Raw genomic sequence first — 21,316 nt, forward strand, 5'->3', positions numbered from 1 at the left:
TTCATGCAACAATAAAAATGTAAAAGTAACTTTGGCGATTAAGGTTCCTGCAGGACGGAAATTGAAGTTTTATCTAGTGGCTGTTTCCACTGATGCTAAAGGATCACAGAGGATTCAGATGCCTATTGCAAAGAGCATGTCCTTGTGTATCGAGAGGTTTGCAGGCGACAATAAAAATGTAAAGGTAACTTTGGCGATTAATGTTCCTGCTGGAGAGAGATGGAAGTTTTAACTAGTGGCTGTTTCCACTCATATTAAAGTAGCACAGAGGATTAAGGTGCCTGCTGCAAAGAACCCCGAGTATCTAAGTTTTTAGGCAACAATAAAAATGTAAAGGTAATTTTGGCGATTAAGGTTCCTGCTGTAGAAAGAGATTAGAGTTTTATCCAGTGGCTGTTTCGACTCATTGTAAAGTGACGCAGAGGATTAAGTTCCCTACTACAAAGAACATATCCTTGTGTGTTGAGAGGTTTCCAGGCAATAATACAAATGTAAAGGTAACTGGCAATTAATGTTCCTGCTGGTGAGAGATCGGATTTTTATCTAGTGGTTCTTTCCACTCATGCTAATGTACCATACAGGATTAAAATGCCTGATGCAAAGAACATGTCCAGGTTTGTTCAAAGGTTTTCAGGCAACAATAAAAATGTAAAGGTAACTTTGGCGATTAATGTTCCTGCAGGACGGAAATGGAAGTTTTATCTAGTGGCTGTTTCCACTGATGCTATAGGATCACAGAGGATTCAGATGCCTACTGCAAAGAGCATGTCCTTGTGTATCGAGAGGTTTCCAGGCGACAATAAAAATGTAAAGGCAACCTCGGCAATTAATGTTTCTGTGGGGGAGAGATGGAAGTTTTATCTAGTGGCTGTTTCCACTCATGCTAAACTAGTGTACAGGATTAAGATGCCTGCTGCAAAGAACATGTCCTTGTGTGTTAAGAGGTTTGCAGGCAACAATAAAAATGTAAAGGTAGAGATATAGGAGTTTAATTTAATGCCTGTTTCCAGTGATGCTAAAGTAGCGCAGAAGATTAAGATGCCTGCGGCAAAGAATATGTCCCTGTGTGTTCAGACGTTGTCATAGGACAATAAAAATGTAAAGGTAACTTTTTAGATTGGTCCATGGGGCCATGCATATTACATTTACCCTTATTGCCCTTTCAATAGTTTGCAGACAAGCGTTATTAATCTAATTACAATTGGTGATGTTTCATTTTTGTTGTAAAGATGCATATGCCAGTCACATGCATCCCAGCACACTACACACATGCATCCCACCAACACACACCTTATAACAACACCCTACACCATGTCACTGCCCCACGTCACTGCACTAGACACCAAGTTTGCAGTACGGAGCACAGCAGCCACACTGCTCTACAACATACGTAAATACCTACAAGGTCCTAAAGGCGAGACCTGTTGGCTATACCAAAGCTTGTTTAATTCTGCAGAGACTTTATCATATGTTACATTATAGTAGCAGTGGTGAGGGTTTGGTTGAAGTTGAGGAAGCTTGGCGCTCAAGCGTGTGCGATTTGGTGTCACAGAGATCAAGTGTTTCCGGTGCTACCAGGTCAGGGGGAACAAACCCAAGGAAATAACCCCTGCTAATGAGTGGGTCATGGCCCACATCAACCAAATGGAAATGAAGTCCTGTGCACACGTATGAAAAATTATTACGTTCTGGGTGTGCCCATCAAAATCAAATAGATGTCTGAAGTTTCTAGTTATGAAATCACAAAGGTCGACATCAGGCGTATTATGAGCAAAATTTCCTTATATTTATGAATTCAGACCAATACAACATGAAAATAAATCAGCCGACACGTGTTTCGTCACAACGTGTAGCTATTGTGACTCATCAGGGCTAGGAAGGACAAAAGGAACAAAAGAAAAAGAGATAAGAAAATGCAATAAAATAAAGACAGACTAAGACACATTGGGCCACTGTCAGAACGCCATGAAAAGAAATGAAAAACAGGATAAACTGTGGAGACCAATGTAATGTGAAAGTTGCATATATATATACACTTGGTGATTCACTTAAAGACAGCAACAGAGAAAAGTATCTAAACAAATGCTGTCAGAACACTACATCCCCGTGAAGAGAGCAAAAGGACACCACAAGGAACATTTGTGGGTGTGAATCAATGGTGAGAACCACGAACATTGCAAAATAAATAATAAACGTAGGGTGCGTACACATAATGTGTGTACGACACGTGAAGCGTAGAATCACACGTAGTGATATTGACAGTCCAATATTTGGCGTAGATCAGGCAGAAAAAGAGCACCTGAGACATGTTACATGATGTTTGGTGTTGGGGTTTGAACCGTGGATGACAGTCGAGGGGGGGGGAGGGCACTCTCACACCAGCCTCAGCTCCGTTCCTCCCCAGAGACCAAAGATCGGGAAGAGCCTCTGTGTGAAGGGCGCCCGCGGGAAGGAGTAGAGAAGCTCCATGGAGTCAGCATTGTACAGGGACAGCCGCCCCCCCTCGTAGTCCAGATACACCCCCAGCTTCAGGGCCTTCTCACGAGGGGACAGAGGGATATCAGAGGAGTCGAGAGCCCAGTACTGACCCTCACACCCCCCCACAGCCCAGACTCCCCCCTCACGTGACCATGTGTTCCATCTCTTCCTGTTCACAGACTCTGCTGCGACCCCCACATGCCACACTCCCCCCTCCTGCAGCAGCTGCACCTCCCAGTAATGTCTGCCGGAGGTGAACCCCTCGCTCCCCAGCACACAGGGCCAGGAGGTGAATCTCTTGGGGGTGTCCGGCAGGGTCTGTGCTGTGCCCGTCAGTCTCACACGTCTCCCCCCCTCAGACAGGAGGAGCCAAGGATGAGCCGTGTCAGGATCCAGAGTCACCATCACTGCAGAGAAGAGATTCACAATTAGAGATTTAACAACACAAAGAAAGGCTGTAATTACGGTTTCTGTTTTACATAGGATTAATGTACGCCACACCTGGAAGGAGCATGCAGCGCTAGAAAGCGCGGCACTAGATTGCTCACTACACTAAAGCGTGCAGCACTAGACTGCTCACTACACTAAAGCGCACATTCATCCAGAGCACACACTACACCGAAGAGCACACTGCACTACATAGGACATTCTGCTGCACACTACACTGCACCACGCACCTTACTACATAGCACTACCACACATGATGCACACTACAATAGCAGAGAGTAACATTAACTTGATTAGATGGTACTGAGCGATAGAGCTACTCCAAGGTGTACTGTACTACTCAGTACAGTGCATTAGATAGTACAGGGTAAGAGTTGCTACACGGAAAATAGTACTAGTCAGTACCCTGGATTAGATTCTACAGAGTGAGAGAGCTGCTAAAAGTAATACAGTAGTAGTTAGTACAAAAGAGGTACTAGAAGGAATACAGTACTAATCAGTGCACTGCATTAGATGGTACAGAGTGTTAGAGCTACTCCAAGGTATACTGTACTAGTCGGTACACTGCATTAGATAGAACAGAGTACCACAGCTACAAGAAGGAATACTGTACTAGTCAATGGACTGCATTCAATGGTACATAGTAAGATGGCTACCCCAAGGTATTCTGTACTAGTCAGTACTCTAAATTAGATAGTACAGAGTAGGAGAGCTACTAGAAGGTGTACAGTACTACTCAGTACAGTGCATTAGATAGTACAGTGTGAAAGAGCAACTACAAGGAAAACAGTACACGTCAGTACACTGCCTTAGATGTCACAGAGTGACAGAGGTACTAGAAGTGTACAGTACTACACAGTACAATTCATTAGATAGTACAGAGTAAGTTGCTACAAGGAAAGTAGTACTAGTCAGTACCCTGGATTAGATTGGACAGAGTGAGAGCTGCTAGAAGTCATCCAGTACTAGTCAGTACACTACATTAGATGGTACAGAGTTACTCCAAGGTATACTGTACTAGTCAGTACACTGTGTTATATGATCGAGAGTAACAGAGCTACTCCAATGTGTACAGTACTAGGCACTACTCTGCATTGGATGGTGCAGGGTAGGAGAGCTACTAAAAGGTATACAGTATTAGTCCGTAGACTGCATTAGATGGCAGAGAGTAATAGGAGGTACTGAAGTGTACTGTACTAGTCAGTACACCCCATTAGATGGTAGAGTGACACAGCTACCCCAAGGAATATCGTACTAGCGCCAGGATACTGCATTGGACGGTGTAGAGTAGGAGAGCTACTAGAAGGTATACAGTAGTAGTCAGTAGACTGCATTACATGGCACTGAGTGACAGAGCTACTGGAAGGTATACTGTTCTATTTAGTACACTGCATCAGATGGCACAGGGTGACTGAGCTACTCCAAGGCATACTGTACTGTAGTGGAGGCAGCGTTTTTAGATACATACATTGCTATGTTAGCATAAGCGCGTTAGATGTTAGAAACGCCATCTCGCCACTTTTGCTGCTTTTGCACACAACACTGCAGATACATGTTATTATTTGAAAACTGCTTGCTTGCCTTTTCTTCACATGAGAACTGTCTGTTGTTCACATTCCTAGACGTGTACTGCGACCTTGGTCTTAACATTGTGTGCAGAAACAGTCTGAGCCGCCAGACAATGCATGTTTTTGAGTTCAGGTTGATCGGCCCACGCTCTAGCCATAACACGCACACAGCTGCAGATACCTGAAAGTCGAGAGCCTTTAATATTGCATGCATTAGACACACATTCTGGAGAAGAACCTTCCCAGGCGCAGAGCAAAGCTGATCCTGTGATGTGATTCACCTAATGCTGATGGTTTTAATTATAATCATTTGTCTGCTTATGTTAGCCAAAGTACTGCATCTTAGGACACGTAGTTTATAAAATAAACGTTTTAAACTTTACCGTGTCTCTGATTACTCTTGTTGTGGACTGATATGAGAATAATAACAAACCGGTATTTCTGAATCCCACCATTCCTGAGAGTACTCTAAGTCGCTTGTTCTGGGTTGTCTATACATTGGAATCTTCGAGAGGATACGGAGGACGAATGGGACACTGATGCTAGTGGGATTGGGGTTCTGGGTACGGAGGTGCATTTTTTGGTACACTGCAATTCAATGAGGTCCTGGTTCCCTGCGCATACTTCTGTGCATGAGCAGAATCCCTGCAACAGTACTTGTCAGTACACTGAATTAGATGGAACAGAGTAACAGAGCTACTGAAGTGTACTGTACTAGTCAATACACTGCAATAGATGGTACAGAGTGAGAATGCTACAAGAAGGTATTCAGTACTAGTCAGTACACTGCATTACATGTCACAGAGTGACGGAGCTACTCCAAGGTATACAGTACTAGTCAATACACTGCAATATATGGCTCTGAGTGACAGAGCTACTCCAAGGTATACACTACTAGGCAGTACACAGCACTGCATGGTACAGAGTGACAGAGCTACTCCAAGGTATACTGTACTAGTACTATTCAGTACACTGCATTGGATGGTGCAGAGTAGGAGAGCTACAAGAAGGTGCACAGTACTACTCAATATATTGCATTAGACGGTACAGAGTGATAGAGCTACTGGAACGTATACTGTACTAGTCAGTGCACTTCTTTAGATGGCACAGAGTGACGGAGCTACTACAAGGTAAACAGTACTAGTCAGTACACTGTATTGGATATTACTGAGTGACAGAGCCAATCCAAGGGATACTGTACTAGTCAGTAGAATACTTTAGATGGTACCAGGTAACAGAGCTACTCCAAGGTATACGGTACTTGTCAGTATACTGCATTACATAGTACAGAGTTACTCCAAGGCATACTGTACTGGTCAGTACTATATATAAGATAGTACAGAGCAAGAGAGCTACTCGAAAATATGGAGTACTTTTCAGTACACTGTATTAGATGGCATAGAGCGACAGAGCTACTCCAAGGTATACAGAACTAGTTAGTACACTGCATTAGATGGTACAGAGTAAGAAAACTACCAGAAAGTATACTGTACTAGTCAGTACACTGTATTAGATGTTACAGAGTAACAGAGACCCTCCAAGCCACACTGTACTAGTCAGTACACTGCACTAGAAGGTAGAGAGTAACAGAGCTACTAGAAGTGTGAAGTGCTAGTCAGTGCACAGCATTAGTTGTCATAGAGTAAGAGCACTAGTAGAAGATATACAGTACTAGTCAGTATACAGCATTGAAAAATACAGAGTTCGAGAGATAATAGAAGGTATACTGCAGTAGTCCGCACACTGCATTAGCTGGTGCAGAACGACCAGAAGGTGTACTGTACGAGTCAGTAAACTGAATTAAATGTTACAGAGAAAGAGAGCCACTCCATGGCAAACTGTACTAGTCAGAAAACTGCAGTAGATGTAACAGAGTAAAAGAGCTACTCCACGGTATTCTGTACTACTCAGTACACTGCAGAACATAGTACAGAGTAACAGAGATAGTCCAAAGCATACTGTACAAGTCAATACTCTACATTAGATGGTACAGATTACCAGAGCTACTGGAAGGTAAACTGTACTAGTCAGTACCCTGCATTAGATGACACAGAGTAACCAAGCAACTCCAAGGTATAAAGTACAAGTCAGTACACTGCATCGGATAGTGCAGAGTAACAGAACTACTAGAAGGTATACTATACTAGTCAGTACACTGCATTAGATGGCACAGTGTGACAGAGTTTCTACAAGGCATATTGTACTAGTCAGTACTCTATATTAGATGGTACAGAGCAAGAGAGTTACTAGAAGGTATACTGTAGTAGTCAGCAAACTGCATTAGATGGCAAAGAGTGACAATGCTACTCCAAGGTATACAGTACGAGTCAGTACACTGCATTAGATAGTACAGAGTAACAGAGCTACTAAAAGGTATACTTTACTAGTCAGTACAATGCATTAGATTGCACAGAGTGACAGAGCTACACCAAGGTATATGTACTAGTCAGTACACTGCATTAGATAGGACAGAGTAACAGAGCTACTAGAAGGAATACTGTACTAGTCAGTAGACTGCATTAGATAGTACATTGTAAGATGGGTACTCCAAGGTATACTGTATTAGTCAGTACTCTATATTAGATAGTACAGAGTAAGAGAGCTACTAGAAGGTACAATGTACTAGTCAGTATACTGCATTAGATGGCACAGAGTGACAGAGCTACTCCAAGGTATACAGTATTAGTCAGTACACTGCATTAGATGATACAGTGCGACGGAGCTACCAGAAGGTGTACTGTACTGGTCAGTACACTGAATTGTATGTTACAAAGAAACAGAGCCACTCCGAGGCATACTACACTAGTTAGTACACTGCAGTAGATAGAACACAGTAACAGCTCTACTCCAAGGTATACTGTACTACTCAGTACACTGCAATAAATAGTACACAGTAACAAAGTCAGTCTAGGGCATACTGTACAGGTCAGTACTCTACATTAGATGGTACACAGTACCAGAGCTACTTTAAGTTATACAGTACTAGTTAGTACACTGTATAGATGGCACAAAATGACAGAACTACTCCAAGGTATATTGCACTTGTCAGTACATTGCATTGGCTGGTGCAGAGTAGGAGAGCTACTAGAAGGTATACAGTACTAGTCAGTAGACTGTATTAGATGGCACGGTGTAACAGAGCTACGCAAAGGTATACTGTACTACTCAGTACACTGCATCGGATGGTACAGAGTAAGAGAGCTACTAGAAGGAATACCGTACTAGTCAGTACACTGCATTCAATGGTACAGAGTGGCAGAGCTACTCCAAGGTATACAGTACTAGTCAGTACACTTCATCGGATGGTACACAGAAGGAACACTGTTTATGGACTCTCCTGGATTGGGCTTTCACTGTGGGACTGCGAGGTCCAGCAGCCTCAACTTCCACACAGCTGCTGCCTCTTCCCCTGATTGTTTCCTGCCTCCCGCCTGCATTTAGAACTGCTCACGGCCCCCGCTTCGCGGGCGCCGCTCGCAGAAGGAACACTGTTTATGGACTCTCCTGGATCGGGCTTTCACTGAGGGACTGCGAGGTCCAGCAGCCTCAGCTTCTACACAGCTGCTGCCTCTTCCCCTGATTGTTTCCTGCCTCCCGCCTCCTGCATGCATTTAAAACTGCTCACGGCCCCCGCTTCGCGGGCGTCGCTCGCAGAAGGAACACTGTTTATGGACTCTCCTGGATTGGACTTTCACTGAGGGACTGCGAGGTCCAGCAGCCTCAGCTTCCACACAGCTGCTGCCTCTTCCCCGGATTGTTTCCTGCCTGCATTTAAAACTGCGCCCATTACACGCATCGCGGGACGCGCGCGGGCGAAGCCCGGGCCAAGGGCGGGCCCGTTTTAGCCCATTCTAGACCGCGAGAGACCGGACCGGGCCATTTCCCTTTATATTTTGTTTAGATATCTGTGGGTATATACTTCTATCACGTTGTGGGTTTCAGGCACCAGTAACTACATATTAATCTGCTCCGGTATGCCCGTCAGCGCACAGCTCACCCAGGTGTGGCAGCTCGGGAGCTGAGAAACAAAACAATGATCGGCAGGGGCCAGCTTACAGGCACCCTGGATAATTTTATCACCAGGGCAAACTCAGTGATTGACCAAGGGGAAACTTTGATGGAGCGACGCGTATCGCAAGATCTTGCTCTGGCCAAACGCTCTTCAATGGGACACATCGCCAATGCACGTACCCCGGATCGTGTCTGTTCTCGGGGTTCAATGCTAGTCCCAGTTACTGTGCATACCCCGCCTTTATTTCTCGAACAGAATAGTTCCTCACTATTGGCCTCTCAACCAGTAATAGAGGTTCCTTTGACTGTCGAAATTTCTAATGTGGTGGCTCCTCGTGAGAAATCACCAATCAGTCAAACTCGGAAAAACACTAAGGGGAATAACTCTAAAAGAAAGCGTGTCGCAACATCTGTGGTTGGTGGGAAAAAATCGAAACGTGTTAAAGCATATGCTGACAGTGATACAATAACCGTAGATAAGGGGGGTTGTGTCCAGAATGATCAGGCTGCTCAGGGATCATGGTCACTGAATGATTTGGGCACTGGCCATAGCCCTGGGGCTGTGCCCTGCCCCGCACTAAATATTACTTTGGTTCAAGAAATTATAATGACTAAAATGGGTGATTTATTTAGGGCCTGGCTTGGACCGATGGAGGAAAGATTGGGGTGTATTGAAAAGAGGCTCATCCAAATTGACCAAGATATACGGGGCTCTATGTCTAAAAATAATCCAAATGGTCCAGAGCAGGGAAACATTGTAATGACTTCTAGACCTGATGGGGCATCAGCGCACAAACTTCCTTCTATCAATGCTGACGCCATTGATTACAATAATATACCCCCAACGAGAACCCAGGATTCTTCTGATATCCCTCTTGATAGCCTGACTAAGCACACATCCTTTGGTCTAGGAAATCAAAATGAGAGTGGCCAAACCCTGCCTGTAGCAGTTGCTTGGGCGGTTCCCAGAATTGACCTACCGCCGGAAACTAGTCCGTATTTGGTGGTTTTAACTGGTATTCCCGAACTAAGTAAAACAGATTGGGAACCATATAGGTCTTTTAGAAACAAGGTGACTCATTGGTTAAATCTTAATAGACCATTACCCTCACATATCACGAGTGAATTATTGATGGTTCGAAGGCTTTCATGGGTGGGCCCCACTCCTAAAACCATAGCAAGTGACTGTGTTTTGGTAAATTTTAGGGACCCTCGCACTGTAGAGTATATTTGCAACTGGAACCAAAACAGTACTGGGTCAGCCATTGGGTCATACCCCCTGTCTTTCTTCTATCCTCCAGGCAATTTGAACAAGCGGGATGGTGGGTGGACTTCAGTGTCATATCGCCGTGGGTCCAGGCCAGAGAGGGGTATGCATGGCCAGCCATTTGTCCAGACTTACCCAACCCTACAGAATAGGTTCAGTACCCTGGATGTGATAGACTGACTGCATTGCAGTGAGATGAATGCAGGAACAAGAATTCAATTGGGCCACAAAATTAGCCTAGGTGGAGTGGTGGAGATGTTCAAGAGCGATCCATTAAGCCTCCAGACAGATTCATATATATTTACTGAGGGACTTGTCTTGGAAACAGGCATTGAGAATCCGGACACTTTAGTATTATCTCATGAAAGAATATCTCCCCAGCTGAATTCTGTGGAGGGAGTCAATACAGGAAGCCCGCCCCTTCCAAAGATAAAGAAGATGACCATATTGTCCTGGAATGGGCTTATCAAACAAGCTAAAATTGCATAGAGTGGGGATCCTTAGTGGACCACAAGGATATCTGTCTCTTTCAGGAGACTTGGGCTAGGGTGGAATATCACAGAGAGGGTTTCGCAACTTTTTATGTCACTGCTAGGTGGGCAGGAAGAGGACGGCCGTCAGGTGGCCTTGCAATCTGGGCATCTGCCCACCTGGGCCGTACAGCAGAGATTATGTCTACGCACTCTGCAGACCTCCAGTGTAAACTTCTCAAATGGCCAAATGCTTACAAATTGGCCATTGTGAATGTGTATTCTCGCCCAGTTGGTTTGAATGTGGAATCGCCCACCATAAATGAATTGTCAAATTTTATCAGCTGACTGCCTGGTAACTGTCGCCTTCTTGTGGCGGGAGACGTCAATTGCCAGTTTTAGACGCTTTTAGGAATGAGAGAGGGTGCCCTTATGGGCGATGATGATTACTGGGGGATTCCACCATGTCAATCGCCATGCCCAAAATTGTGGTCTCCTCTGGCGGTTCAGATTATGTCCTTTACATTAAATAATTCTCTGAGGGCCTGCAATGGGCGTACCCAGTCCGATAGCCCTTCAGTGTGTACCTTTAATAGGAAAGGGCAGGAATCGCGTATAGACTACATATTAGTGGAGATGAGCATGTGGTCTAAGGTTCTTGATTTTAGAGTGACTTCGAGGGCCGATAGTGACCACAATGCTCTTTGTCTGGATATGGTGTTCCCGGGCCCCAAGACAATTCCCATTTCAGGAATAGATAATTTGGAGGAAGGGATGTTAGTATTATCTAATAACAGGCGAAGGGTAAAATGGGGTAAAATAGCAGATTCAGCAGAGAAAATAGCAAAAATGTATGATTTGGTCCACTCACGATTTATAGAGGTAGATAGCCTGATTAGCCAATCCAAGTCTATAGAATTCAATGAGAAACTAGGTTCTATTCATGCAAACTTAGTTACCGGGCTAGGAGACGTCTTCAACCCCTTGGTAGCCACAAGGAAGAATAGGTCTCCTGTATCAGCTTGGTATAACTCTGCATGTAGAAAAGCCAAGACCGAGCTGATCCTTGCAGTTAAATCTGATACTGAGAAAAATAAAATACATTTTCTCAGATGACGCTATAAAGAAGTTATGGCACATGCAAAGAGAGAATGGGACTGGGATAGGTGGCATAACTTAACACGGGCTCTGGATTCAAGAGACGCACGCAGCTTTTGGTATTAAATTAATACAGGGTCAGGGGAACCAAAAGCTGCGGTAGAATCAAACATTGATGCCTTAATTTGGGAGTCCCATTTTAAGGCTCTTTACTGCGAAGATAAATGCCGATAAAACAAAGTATATGATATGTAATCCCTCGGCATCTACACGTCCAAACCCGACCCTGGGGTCTGTAAGGTTGGAAAGGGTCACTACGTTCCAGTATCTCGGGGTAACATTGCATGAAAACCTCTTTTGGGGCCCACAACAAGCAAAATCCCGTTTAAAGCTGTCAACTGGTGGGTGGCATTTTGAAGGTTTCAAATTCATCTACATTTAAGCCAGTAAGTCCAGCCCTGGAGATTTACAAAACTCAAGCCAGGGCTGCAGCAGTCTATGGTGGAGAGTTGTGGGGTCATTCTGCTAGTCTTGAAATTTCTAAATTGGAATCCAACTTTGTCACAAAGCACCCCACTTTTCCCTTTAAGATTAGATCTGGGACTCCTACCTATAGAAGATGAATTATCATTGAAACCACTTCGGTTCTGGCATAGGCTATGGACCACTGCGGAATTGTCACACTACAGACAGGAGCTGAAGCAGGTATTGAGTCTCTGCAACGCAGATAAAATACCCTGGTTGGCTTTTGTCAAATTTCAACACTTGGGCTTGTTTGACATGTGGAGCGTTCCAGAGAGGGGATGCCTCGAGCTATCGCGTAGGACCCTGGCAGGGCTCTACAAAGAGAAGAGCTTGAATTCGGCACTATGCGCCTCTAATATTGGCACCCTTACTGAATCATTCCTGGCCTCCAAAAGTTCTTATAAATTTGAGGTTTTTATGGATATTGTTTTTCCAATTTTAGCAAGAAAGCTTTTCATTCAATGGAGATATGGTACTCTCCCTTTTAAAGTGTTTACAAGTAAATGGACAGCTTCAGCAGACAAGACCTGTCCAGGATGCAGTTGTAGTACGGAAGATGAAATGCATGTGCTCTTCTTCTGTCCCGCCTACAGTAAACATAGGAAGCACTGGCTGGTTCCGTTATGTAGAAATTTAGGTTTTAAAAACTGTTTAAAATCGTTTAGAATTTTAAAGATTAGTACTACAAATTCTATTGTGTTTGCAGTAAACATGTTCTTGACAGCCATGTGGACGAAAAGGCGCAAATTAATGCTCAGTGAATGCAAATTTGGAAAAATGTTGTGATCATTATTCTTCTAATTGTAAATATGGACACTATTTCTTTTAGTTCTAAATTTGCAACCCAATGGTTTTCAGGCGTGATTATATATTTACTTGCATGCAATGTTAATGGTCTTATTTCTGTATCTTTTATGGCCTATATGGCCGAAATAAAGAATTTTGGATGGATGGTACAGAGTAAGAGAGCTACTAGAAGGTATATTGTACTAGTCAATACACTGCATTAGATGTTACAGAGTGACAAAGCTACTTCGAGGCATTCTGTACTAGTCAATACACTATATTAGATGGTACACAGTAGGAGAGCTACTAGAAGGTATACAGTACTAGTCAGTACACTGCACTGGATGGTACAGAGTAAGAGAGCTACTAGAAGGAATACTGTACTAGTCAGTATCCTGCACTAGATGGTACAGAGTGGCATAGCTACCAGAAGGTGTACTGTACTAGTCAGTACACAGAATTAGATAGTACAAAGTAACAGAGTCACTCCAAGGCATACTGTACTGGTCAATCAATCAATCAGGGGAACTGTAAGATCGCTGAGGGTCTCAAGGCGCGGGGGGAGGTGAGCAGCTCCGTTCAGTCAAAGTGCCCGGTCTTAAGTGCCTTCCTTAAAGCTGTTTAGGTTGTGGTCGCATTTGATGTCGTTCCAGGTCTTGGCCGCGATGAAGGAGAATGCTCTTCCACTTGTTCTGGCTCTGCGGATGCGCAGGGTTTCGGCGAGGTCGGCAGATTGGAGGTTTCTCTTGAGTACTTGGAAGAAGATTCTCTTGTTGAGGTATTGGAGTCTGATGTTGTGGAGGCATTTGTAGGAATGGGTGAGTATCTTGAAAGTAACTCTCTTCTCAACGGGGAGCCAGCGGAGGTTCTGCAGGTGTTAGGTGATGTGTTCATGTCGAGGGATGCCGAGGACGAGTCTGGCAGAGGTTTTCTGTATGGTCTAGAGCTTGCGGAGCAGAGACTTGTTGATCCCGGCGTAGAGGGTGTTTCCGTAGTCCAGTCTGCTGTTTATGAGTGCATGTGTGTCGGCTTTTCTTGATTCGGGGGGGATCCAATTGAAGGTTTTTGCGGAGGGTGTTGAAGCAGCTGGAGGCGACGGCGTTGACCTGACGGTTCATGGTAGGGAGGAGTCAAGTACGATGCCGAAGTTTTGGGCGTGGTCCGTGAGGGTGGGAGGGCTGCCGAGGGGGGTGGGCCACCAGGTGTTGTCCCATGCAGAGGGGGAGGGTCCGAGGATGAGGACCTCGGTCTTCTCCGAGTTGAGCTTTAGGCAGCTGCTGCTAATCCAGGATGCAACATCCTTCATTCCTTCCTGGAAGTTGAGTCTGGTGGTGAAGGAGTCATTGGTGAGGGAGAGGATGAGCTGGGTGTCGTTGGGGTAGGATACTATGCTGAGTCCGTGCTGTCTGACGATGGCGGTGAGGGGGGCCATGTAGATGTTGAAAAGCGTGGGGCTGAGCGATGATCCTTGGGGAACTCCGCAGTTGATTTTCGTGGGTTCGGAGAGGAGGGTGGCAGTCTGATTCTTTGGGTTCTGCTGGTGAGGAACGAGCTGATCCAGTCGAGGGCGGTTCCTTGTATGCTGGTGTCGTGGAGTCTGGCGGTGAATGTGCGGTGTGAGACGGTGTCGAACGCTGCTGACATGTCGAGTAGGATCAGGGCTGCGGTGTCTCCTTGGTGGAGGAGGGTGCGGATGTCGTCTGTGGCGGCGAGTAGAGCAGTCTCGGTGCTGTGGAATCCGGATTGGGAGGGGTCGAGGATGGAGTTTTCTCCTATGAATCTCGTTAGTTGTGCATTGACGGTCTTCTCGTGACTTTGGCTGCGAAAGGGAGGAGGGAGATGGGTCGGTAGTTCTTGAGGTCCGTGGGTTTGCTGAGGGCTTCTTGAGCAGGGGTCTGACTTCTGCGCATTTCCAGTCATTGGGGAAGATGCCGGTCTTGAAGGTGGCGTTGATGGTGCATCGTAGTTCTGGAGAGATGGTGGTGGTGCCTCTGTGGTAGATGTGTGGCGGGCAGGGGTCCGTAGGGGCCCCTGAATGGATGCCTTTCATGGTTGAAGTGGTGTCTTCGGTGGTGACTGGGGTCCAGGAGGAGATGGTGGGCTGGCTGGCATTGCTGGTCAGTACTCTATATTAGATACTACAGAGGAGGGTGTGGATGTCGTCTGTGGCAGCGAGTAGAGCGGTCTCGGTGCTGTGGTTGCTGCGGAATCCAGATTGGTAGGGGTCGAAGATGGAGTATTCTCTGATGAATCTCATTAGTTGTGCATTGACGGTCTTCTCGGTTTATACTAGAAGGTATAAAGTAAGGGCTGCTTCCTGCGAGGACAGCGCAACGCGGTATAGGACTGCCGAAGTTTTATTGGAACGAAGGAGGCAAGATGGCGTCTGAGTGAGACCACCACTCACCTCTCTCCTGTCCTGCTGGATATTTCTCTGTGCCGTGAAACCGGATTATGGGCTGGGGCTATTGTCTAACCGGAGATCTCTAAGGGCCCACTTTGGCAGAACAACGAGGCGGGCTCTGGACACGTTTGAGCCTGGGAAAGACCGTGCTCCTGCTTTGGCCGCTGGGAGGTTCGAACGCGGATGCTGCTGACAGCCTGGATACAGCATCGCTCCACTGGCTGGAACGCAGACCGCAGAGTTAGTGGTGATGGCTGCTCGCGGAAAAGGGAAACCACGGATGGCGGCCCCTGCTACCACCTCCATACAATCACGCCGTAAAGGGACAGATGCCAAATTGGAGGGCAGGAAGGGAGACCCTCGTGCTGGTAAGGGGGACAAACAGGAATAGCAGAAAAAGGAAATAGAGCCTCACGTAAAGACAATTCCCCGATGCTTACAGGCGTCTGGAGAGATAGGGAGGTCGCAACCTTCCATCTCGAGCATGTTTCTACCTTTAGACATGAGCGAAAAGGAGAAGGCTGGGCAGGAAAGACACCAAAATCAAGGAAATGGTGATGGTAATGGGGAAGTGTGTAACTTTGTGAACAGCCCTACACATACTGCAATTCCCGGTATACAAGAGGAGGAAAATGAGAATCCCTTAGCTAAAAGTGCGAGCCCTTGGCTGACAAACTGTGATAATACTATTCTTGAAGCATCTTCACATACCTGCCCGGCGGATGAGACTGGAAGTAATGATAACTGCCCCCCGCCGGTATACCTACCGATAAATCAAATGATGAGAAGGGTGTTAGTACACCAGATATGACAAGCAAAAGTAAGCATGGCGCATCTAGAGGGAGCAACTTTCAAAGAAAAACTATGGAGACTGGTTGTTTATCCCCGGATTCCTTAGGATACAATGCGCATGTGCGTGTCATATTTCAAAATCCTAAAAATCTCAGTATAGTGCTTGGTTCCCAGATTTCTGAGTAGTAACAGCCAACGGTGTCTCGCCTTCTTATACCGTTGACAAAAAAATATTACATGATATTCTGTCTCCGCTGCATTGCTACATGCCGGACATCACAAATTGGATGAACCCGCCCATTTATTGTGAAAGCACACAACTGGAGCACCCCATGCCTAAGCTGCAGGTATAACTTCTTGGTAAGGGCCGGCTGGATATCGTCCAAGGCAGGATCTAATCTGTACTGGTTTTTTAGCTCTAAAAACACTGCAATTAATGAGCCAGTCGCAGAACTCCCCTGTATCCGGCTACGTTTGTGCTCCATGTAGCTCTCTATCAGGTCCTTCCTAGATATTATCAGGCAGATTTCGTCTGCATTGTTCCATAAATTACCTCTTCCTATGGCTGCAAAAGTATTCTTGATGAAGGCCAGCCATGGTAGTTTGCTCGCAACCTGTAAGCTCAACACTTCGCTCAGCTCTTCCCTGTATACAGCCAGTTCTGGGGTACTCCACAGACGTCGCCAGAATAAAAGTGGTCTAAGAGCGGCATCGTCTGCAATTGGACTAATCCAAGGTCCATGCGAAGCGGTGTAAGACGGCAGCTTGGGGAAAGTCCCAACAATTGCCTGGCAAAGGAATTCTCAATTTTCTCTTTAGAGTCAGATGGACGATGACCCCATATATCAACCCCATACAGGGCAGGACCCCTAGCTTGTGCTTTGTAGATTTCCACCACGGGCCAACACATTTATGGATACAACTTCTGTATACCTTTGTCAGTCCCCCTGTTGTCTGGGCCAGCTTTAAGCTTGCTTTCTTGATTTGGGCACCCCAATCCATTTTTTCACTGAGTGTGATTCACGGGGTTTTCGATCTAGGCAAGGATTTGACCGAACACTATTACCTGCATTAAATACCATGTATTTGGTTTTCTGAAAATTGATCTCCAACCCCCTATTTTTGCAAAAAACACAAAGCTGTCTAAGGCCCTCTGACTTCCATAGGTGACTGAGAACAGAAGGGTGTTTTCTGCGAACATCATGGCAGGTACTTTAAGGTTCGCCAGCTTAGGGGCATCAATATCCTTCCCAGCAATCAGAGCCTCAACTAGGCCATTAATGAAAAGGCAAAAAAGGGTCGGGCCAAGACGCAGCCTTGGCGTACACCTCTGTCTACAGGTATGTGGGGCAGTAAGTTAACCATTTTTGCCGTACCCAATTTGGGCAAAATTGCCTTCATGCAGTCATTTCAGTTAGTGGCAAAGTTAAGGTGGAGCTACAAGTCCAATAAAACAGCCCACAGTTTGTCCCTCAGCACCAAGTCATGCAGAACCCAGCTGAAACGTTCTCTACCCAAACTTTCTCACTGAGATTGGGACAAGGAAGTACAATGTGTCCATCGATTTCCCTTATCACCTGCAAGGCCCTCGTCCAGTGAGCGGGCGCTGCCCCGTGCTATATTGGTTTATTTTGGAACTGTTTTGTTACGCCAGGCTGTGTATGACCTAGCCAGACCTAATGCTGAAAGAAGTTGTGAGGGTTTCTCCTTTTTGCCAAACCAGATTTCGCACACGCTGCTGTTGAGAGGAGATGGCGGCTTAGACAGCTTACAACCCCTCTCCAGACAGCAGGGGCTGCAGTATTTTTGCAAAATCCAGCTAGGCTGAAAGTTGTCTTTCAGGGTCAGAATTTAAGCTTAAATTCTGAAATCCAAGCCCAGGAGCTACTGGATGATATCTTAGCAGGGGCCATCGGAGGTAAAACATAAGTCTGTAACATTCTAGGGAAAGTGCTGGATTGAGGCTGGAGATTCCTCTTTATGGGAGGGCTGTATTTCTTTTAATGTATATTTGATCAGTGGTGGGGGGGAGAGAGGTGGAGGGAGAAGAGGAGTGGTCCGGATGTCCTCGCGCAGGCTCATGGTTGAGCCCGATTGCCTAGGTTGTGGCGAGGGGGGGGGGGGGGGCGGGCGGATAAAGGGAGGGGGAATGGGATCCTCAGACGGGTGATAAAGGGGCTGGTTCAATAGTGTTTTTTGTCACAAGTATCACTTTTGTCACATTAGATGAAAAGAGTGAGGGATCGGTGTGGTGGGATTGCTGTACAGTGATGTGGTGCTGCTGGAGCGGGTAGTGCAAAATTTTGTATACCCTCCCCAATTTGCATGTCTATACTAATTAGAATAATCAATTAATTATAATCGTATTAATTGTTTGAAGTGAGAAGTATTAACCATCTTATTAATAAATGAATTACACGTGGGATTTGCATTTGCATGGCCTAATTATTACATAAATTAAAATATGTACGCATACTAATAGATAATTAGAATATTGCATGATATATGTCGCTTTTGTGATGTATTTATGATTTGTGCTTTATTAAGTGAGTATAAACCGCTTTGAGTGTTGCTTTCCGCTTGATAAATACACACACATATGGGTATTAGCGAGGAAATAACATTTTATTAGTCATTTCTATGTTTTAATTACGTTTTTGTGTTTCTTTGCTTAAGGTGCCCATTTCGGCCTAGACAAAATGGCTGAACGAGACGTTGAACGTGACTGCCTTGACAACACGAGGTTCTGGGTGAAGTGCGCCTGCGCTAACGCCAGCAACAGTGGCCTCGTCTTGACCCTCGGCAGACTGTGCCCATCAAGGACATCCTGGGAAGCCAGCCAGTATCCTGGGAACAATGGAATGTCTTTAAAAACAGGAACCAGCAAGTGTGATGACACAATGGACTAAACCTTATGAGAACTTTGTAGGACGACCCCTGATTAGCCAATCAGAACAGTCTAAAACTCATTTTTGTTACATTTTGACATTGAAATCACTTTAAATTATGGTAGAATAGTGAGGTCTGAATGCTTGTGGTTCGCTCTTTGTTTCCTGACGTTATGCTGACGGAGAGGACGGTGACGCTGCAGGACAGCTGTTTCCCTGAATCTTTGACGGACTGAATTGCTGCCCAATTTCCTGATGAACTGATCTTTCTAAATTTAATGGGCATAGATTGACAGGACGACCGGATTTGACTTAGAGGACGACAATTAGCCAGAATAGGTAAATATGATGGTTGGCGGTTTGAATAACAAATGAATTAACTTGCATTAATTAGATAAAGATTGATTTTTGATTAAGTACCAAATGAGTTGGGTGGTTTATTCATAGAGAATGTATTAATTCAAAGTAAATAGAGGACTTACCTAACCAGCAACTAGCAGATTCATCGCCATTCTATGAAAGGAATACCAAAGGTGGAATTTAGGGCCAAATGAGTTGAAGGAGGACTTATTGCTCGTTAGGGTTAAGAGGTATTTCCTTTCATGTCAGCGTATGGAAGAACAATCATCTCTCGAGAAAGACAGACCGATGATAAGTGAATATAGGTGTTATGGCCCCACCAGTGAATGTATTGATTGAGTGTGTTAGTGAGATCTTTGGTCTGTGACGGAGGGAGGGATTTTGAATTCCACGCAGCATCAGTTTTTCTGGTAGCAGAGTTATGGTTTGTTATTGTTTTGGTTTGGTGATTATTGCTTATTGATTATTGATTGGTATTGGTTATGTACTAACACTATGTTGAGTTGTGTTGAGTTTTATGTTGTTAGCACGGCTTCTGGGATGCAGGAAGTCTGAAGTTTGTAACAGTTCCATAGTAGAGCAGAGGTAAGCGCTGCTCTCGGGAAAGATGGAATTGTTGTTGCCCTGTAGGTACACAGGGGAAATGTTTAACGATTGAAGTTGCACGACGCATTGTCTGGGTTCGATTCGGTACCATCGTCGTGTGTTGCCATTAGAGACATTTTCTGTATGAGAGACGTGTATATGATAGCGAAGATTACCTGTGAAATTTTGGTCTTGGGTACCAGGAGGCCAGAATGTACTCTGATAACGCTCATCACTGAAAAGGTAGCAGGTGTTCTCTGAGTTTGATAGAAGGACAAAGTAGAGGGAAGCGCTACTTTGTTAACGAGTGTTATAATTCTGTAGCAGGACAGACTGTTCACTGTCCTCTGAAAAGACAGGATTCTGTGTGAATCAACTACATTTTCCGTGTGGAAGTGTGTGCATGAAAAGGCATTCCGATTAATTGCGAAACTCTGGTTTTATTTCTCAGGAGCATTGGGTCTCCAACTAGGTGTCTTAATTCTAGAGAAGCGGTTGGTTGATGCTTGTTAGAAGGGTAAGGTAGAGGGATGTGCTACTTTATCAACAGAAGTAACGATTCCGTAGTAGGGCAGAGGTAAGCGCTGCTCTCGGGAAAGACGGAATTCTCGTGAGAAAGGTCTTTTACTATTCTTTGGTTAGCGAAGCGGACAATGGTGGTGTTTTTATGTAGTTACTAACTGATTTGTAAATTTGAAACAAAACTTACCGAGTGAAGTTTGTAAAGGAGAGGTAGACAGGAGCAGAAGCTGCCGCAGCAGCTGCTGACGTCAGAACGACCGCGCTGGGATTGGACAGTCGGTCAGGCACGTAAAACGCTCCCGATTGGTACGTTAGTGTACGCCGCGCTAGGATTGGAGAATTACAGAGTGACGTAGACGCTCCCGATTGGTGTGTTAGTGTAAGTCACGCTAGGATTGGAAAACTACAGAGGTGACGTAGACGCTCCGGATTGGTGCGTTAGTGTGAGTCGCTCTGTGTTTGGGCAGAAAAAGAGTACAGTTGTAAGGAGAGACTAGCGATACACGGAAGACAGGAAAATGTATTACGATCCACCAGAAAAGGAGAAAAAGTCATGGTTTGGTAAAATTAAAAGGTGGTTTAAAAAGGACAAACCGATTGTGACTAGGGAAGAACAGTTACTTCCTCCACCGAAAACCCCCGCATCCTTTATGGTTGCAAAATATGGATATCATACTTGTATTTGGTTAGAAAATTGGGTAAAATACACAAAGGACGACGGAGTCTTAGCTTTCCCAGAACATGGTTCATTTAATTTGTCAATTTTGAGACACTTGGGAGAGAAAATGATGAGTTTAGAACCAAGACCTAGACCAACGCAGTTTGAGGCATTGACAGAATGGGAAGATGAGATGCATGAACGAGAGAGACAGAGAAGTGGCGGAAGATAAAGGTACATGTTTGGTCGGCAGTATGGACACGAAAGTCATGATGATCGGATGAGAAGGTGGCGGAATGCTAGTATGACTGAAGGTTTGTTCCCTGTAAGAACTACAGAGGATAATGGAGGACGAAAATGCACCGAGAAAAGACATAATGTAGAATCAAGAGGATATGGAGTGAATGAATCAGAAGATGATGTTCTGGATGACATGTTTTATAAAAATCCACCACCG

The 21,316-nt window shown here is 45.2% G+C and overlaps 1 protein-coding gene across 2 annotated transcripts in view; it reads right to left on the reverse strand.

Moving 5' to 3' along the window:
- Positions 1-1,764: 1,764 nt before the first annotated feature.
- LOC146869474 (E3 ubiquitin-protein ligase TRIM39-like) overlaps positions 1,765-21,316 on the reverse strand; it is a 217,944-nt gene continuing 198,392 nt past the window's right edge. For both annotated transcript variants that reach the window (XM_085599865.1, XM_085599864.1), the window contains one exon: positions 1,765-2,885. In XM_085599865.1, the coding sequence (XP_085455991.1) occupies positions 2,864-2,885 (22 nt within the window). In that variant the 3' untranslated portion in view covers positions 1,765-2,863. The remainder of the gene's footprint in view (positions 2,886-21,316) is intronic.

The sequence above is a fragment of the Triturus cristatus genome, chromosome 1_1 (genome assembly GCF_964204655.1).
Source record: "Triturus cristatus chromosome 1_1, aTriCri1.1, whole genome shotgun sequence".
Taxonomy (NCBI): domain Eukaryota; kingdom Metazoa; phylum Chordata; class Amphibia; order Caudata; family Salamandridae; genus Triturus; species Triturus cristatus.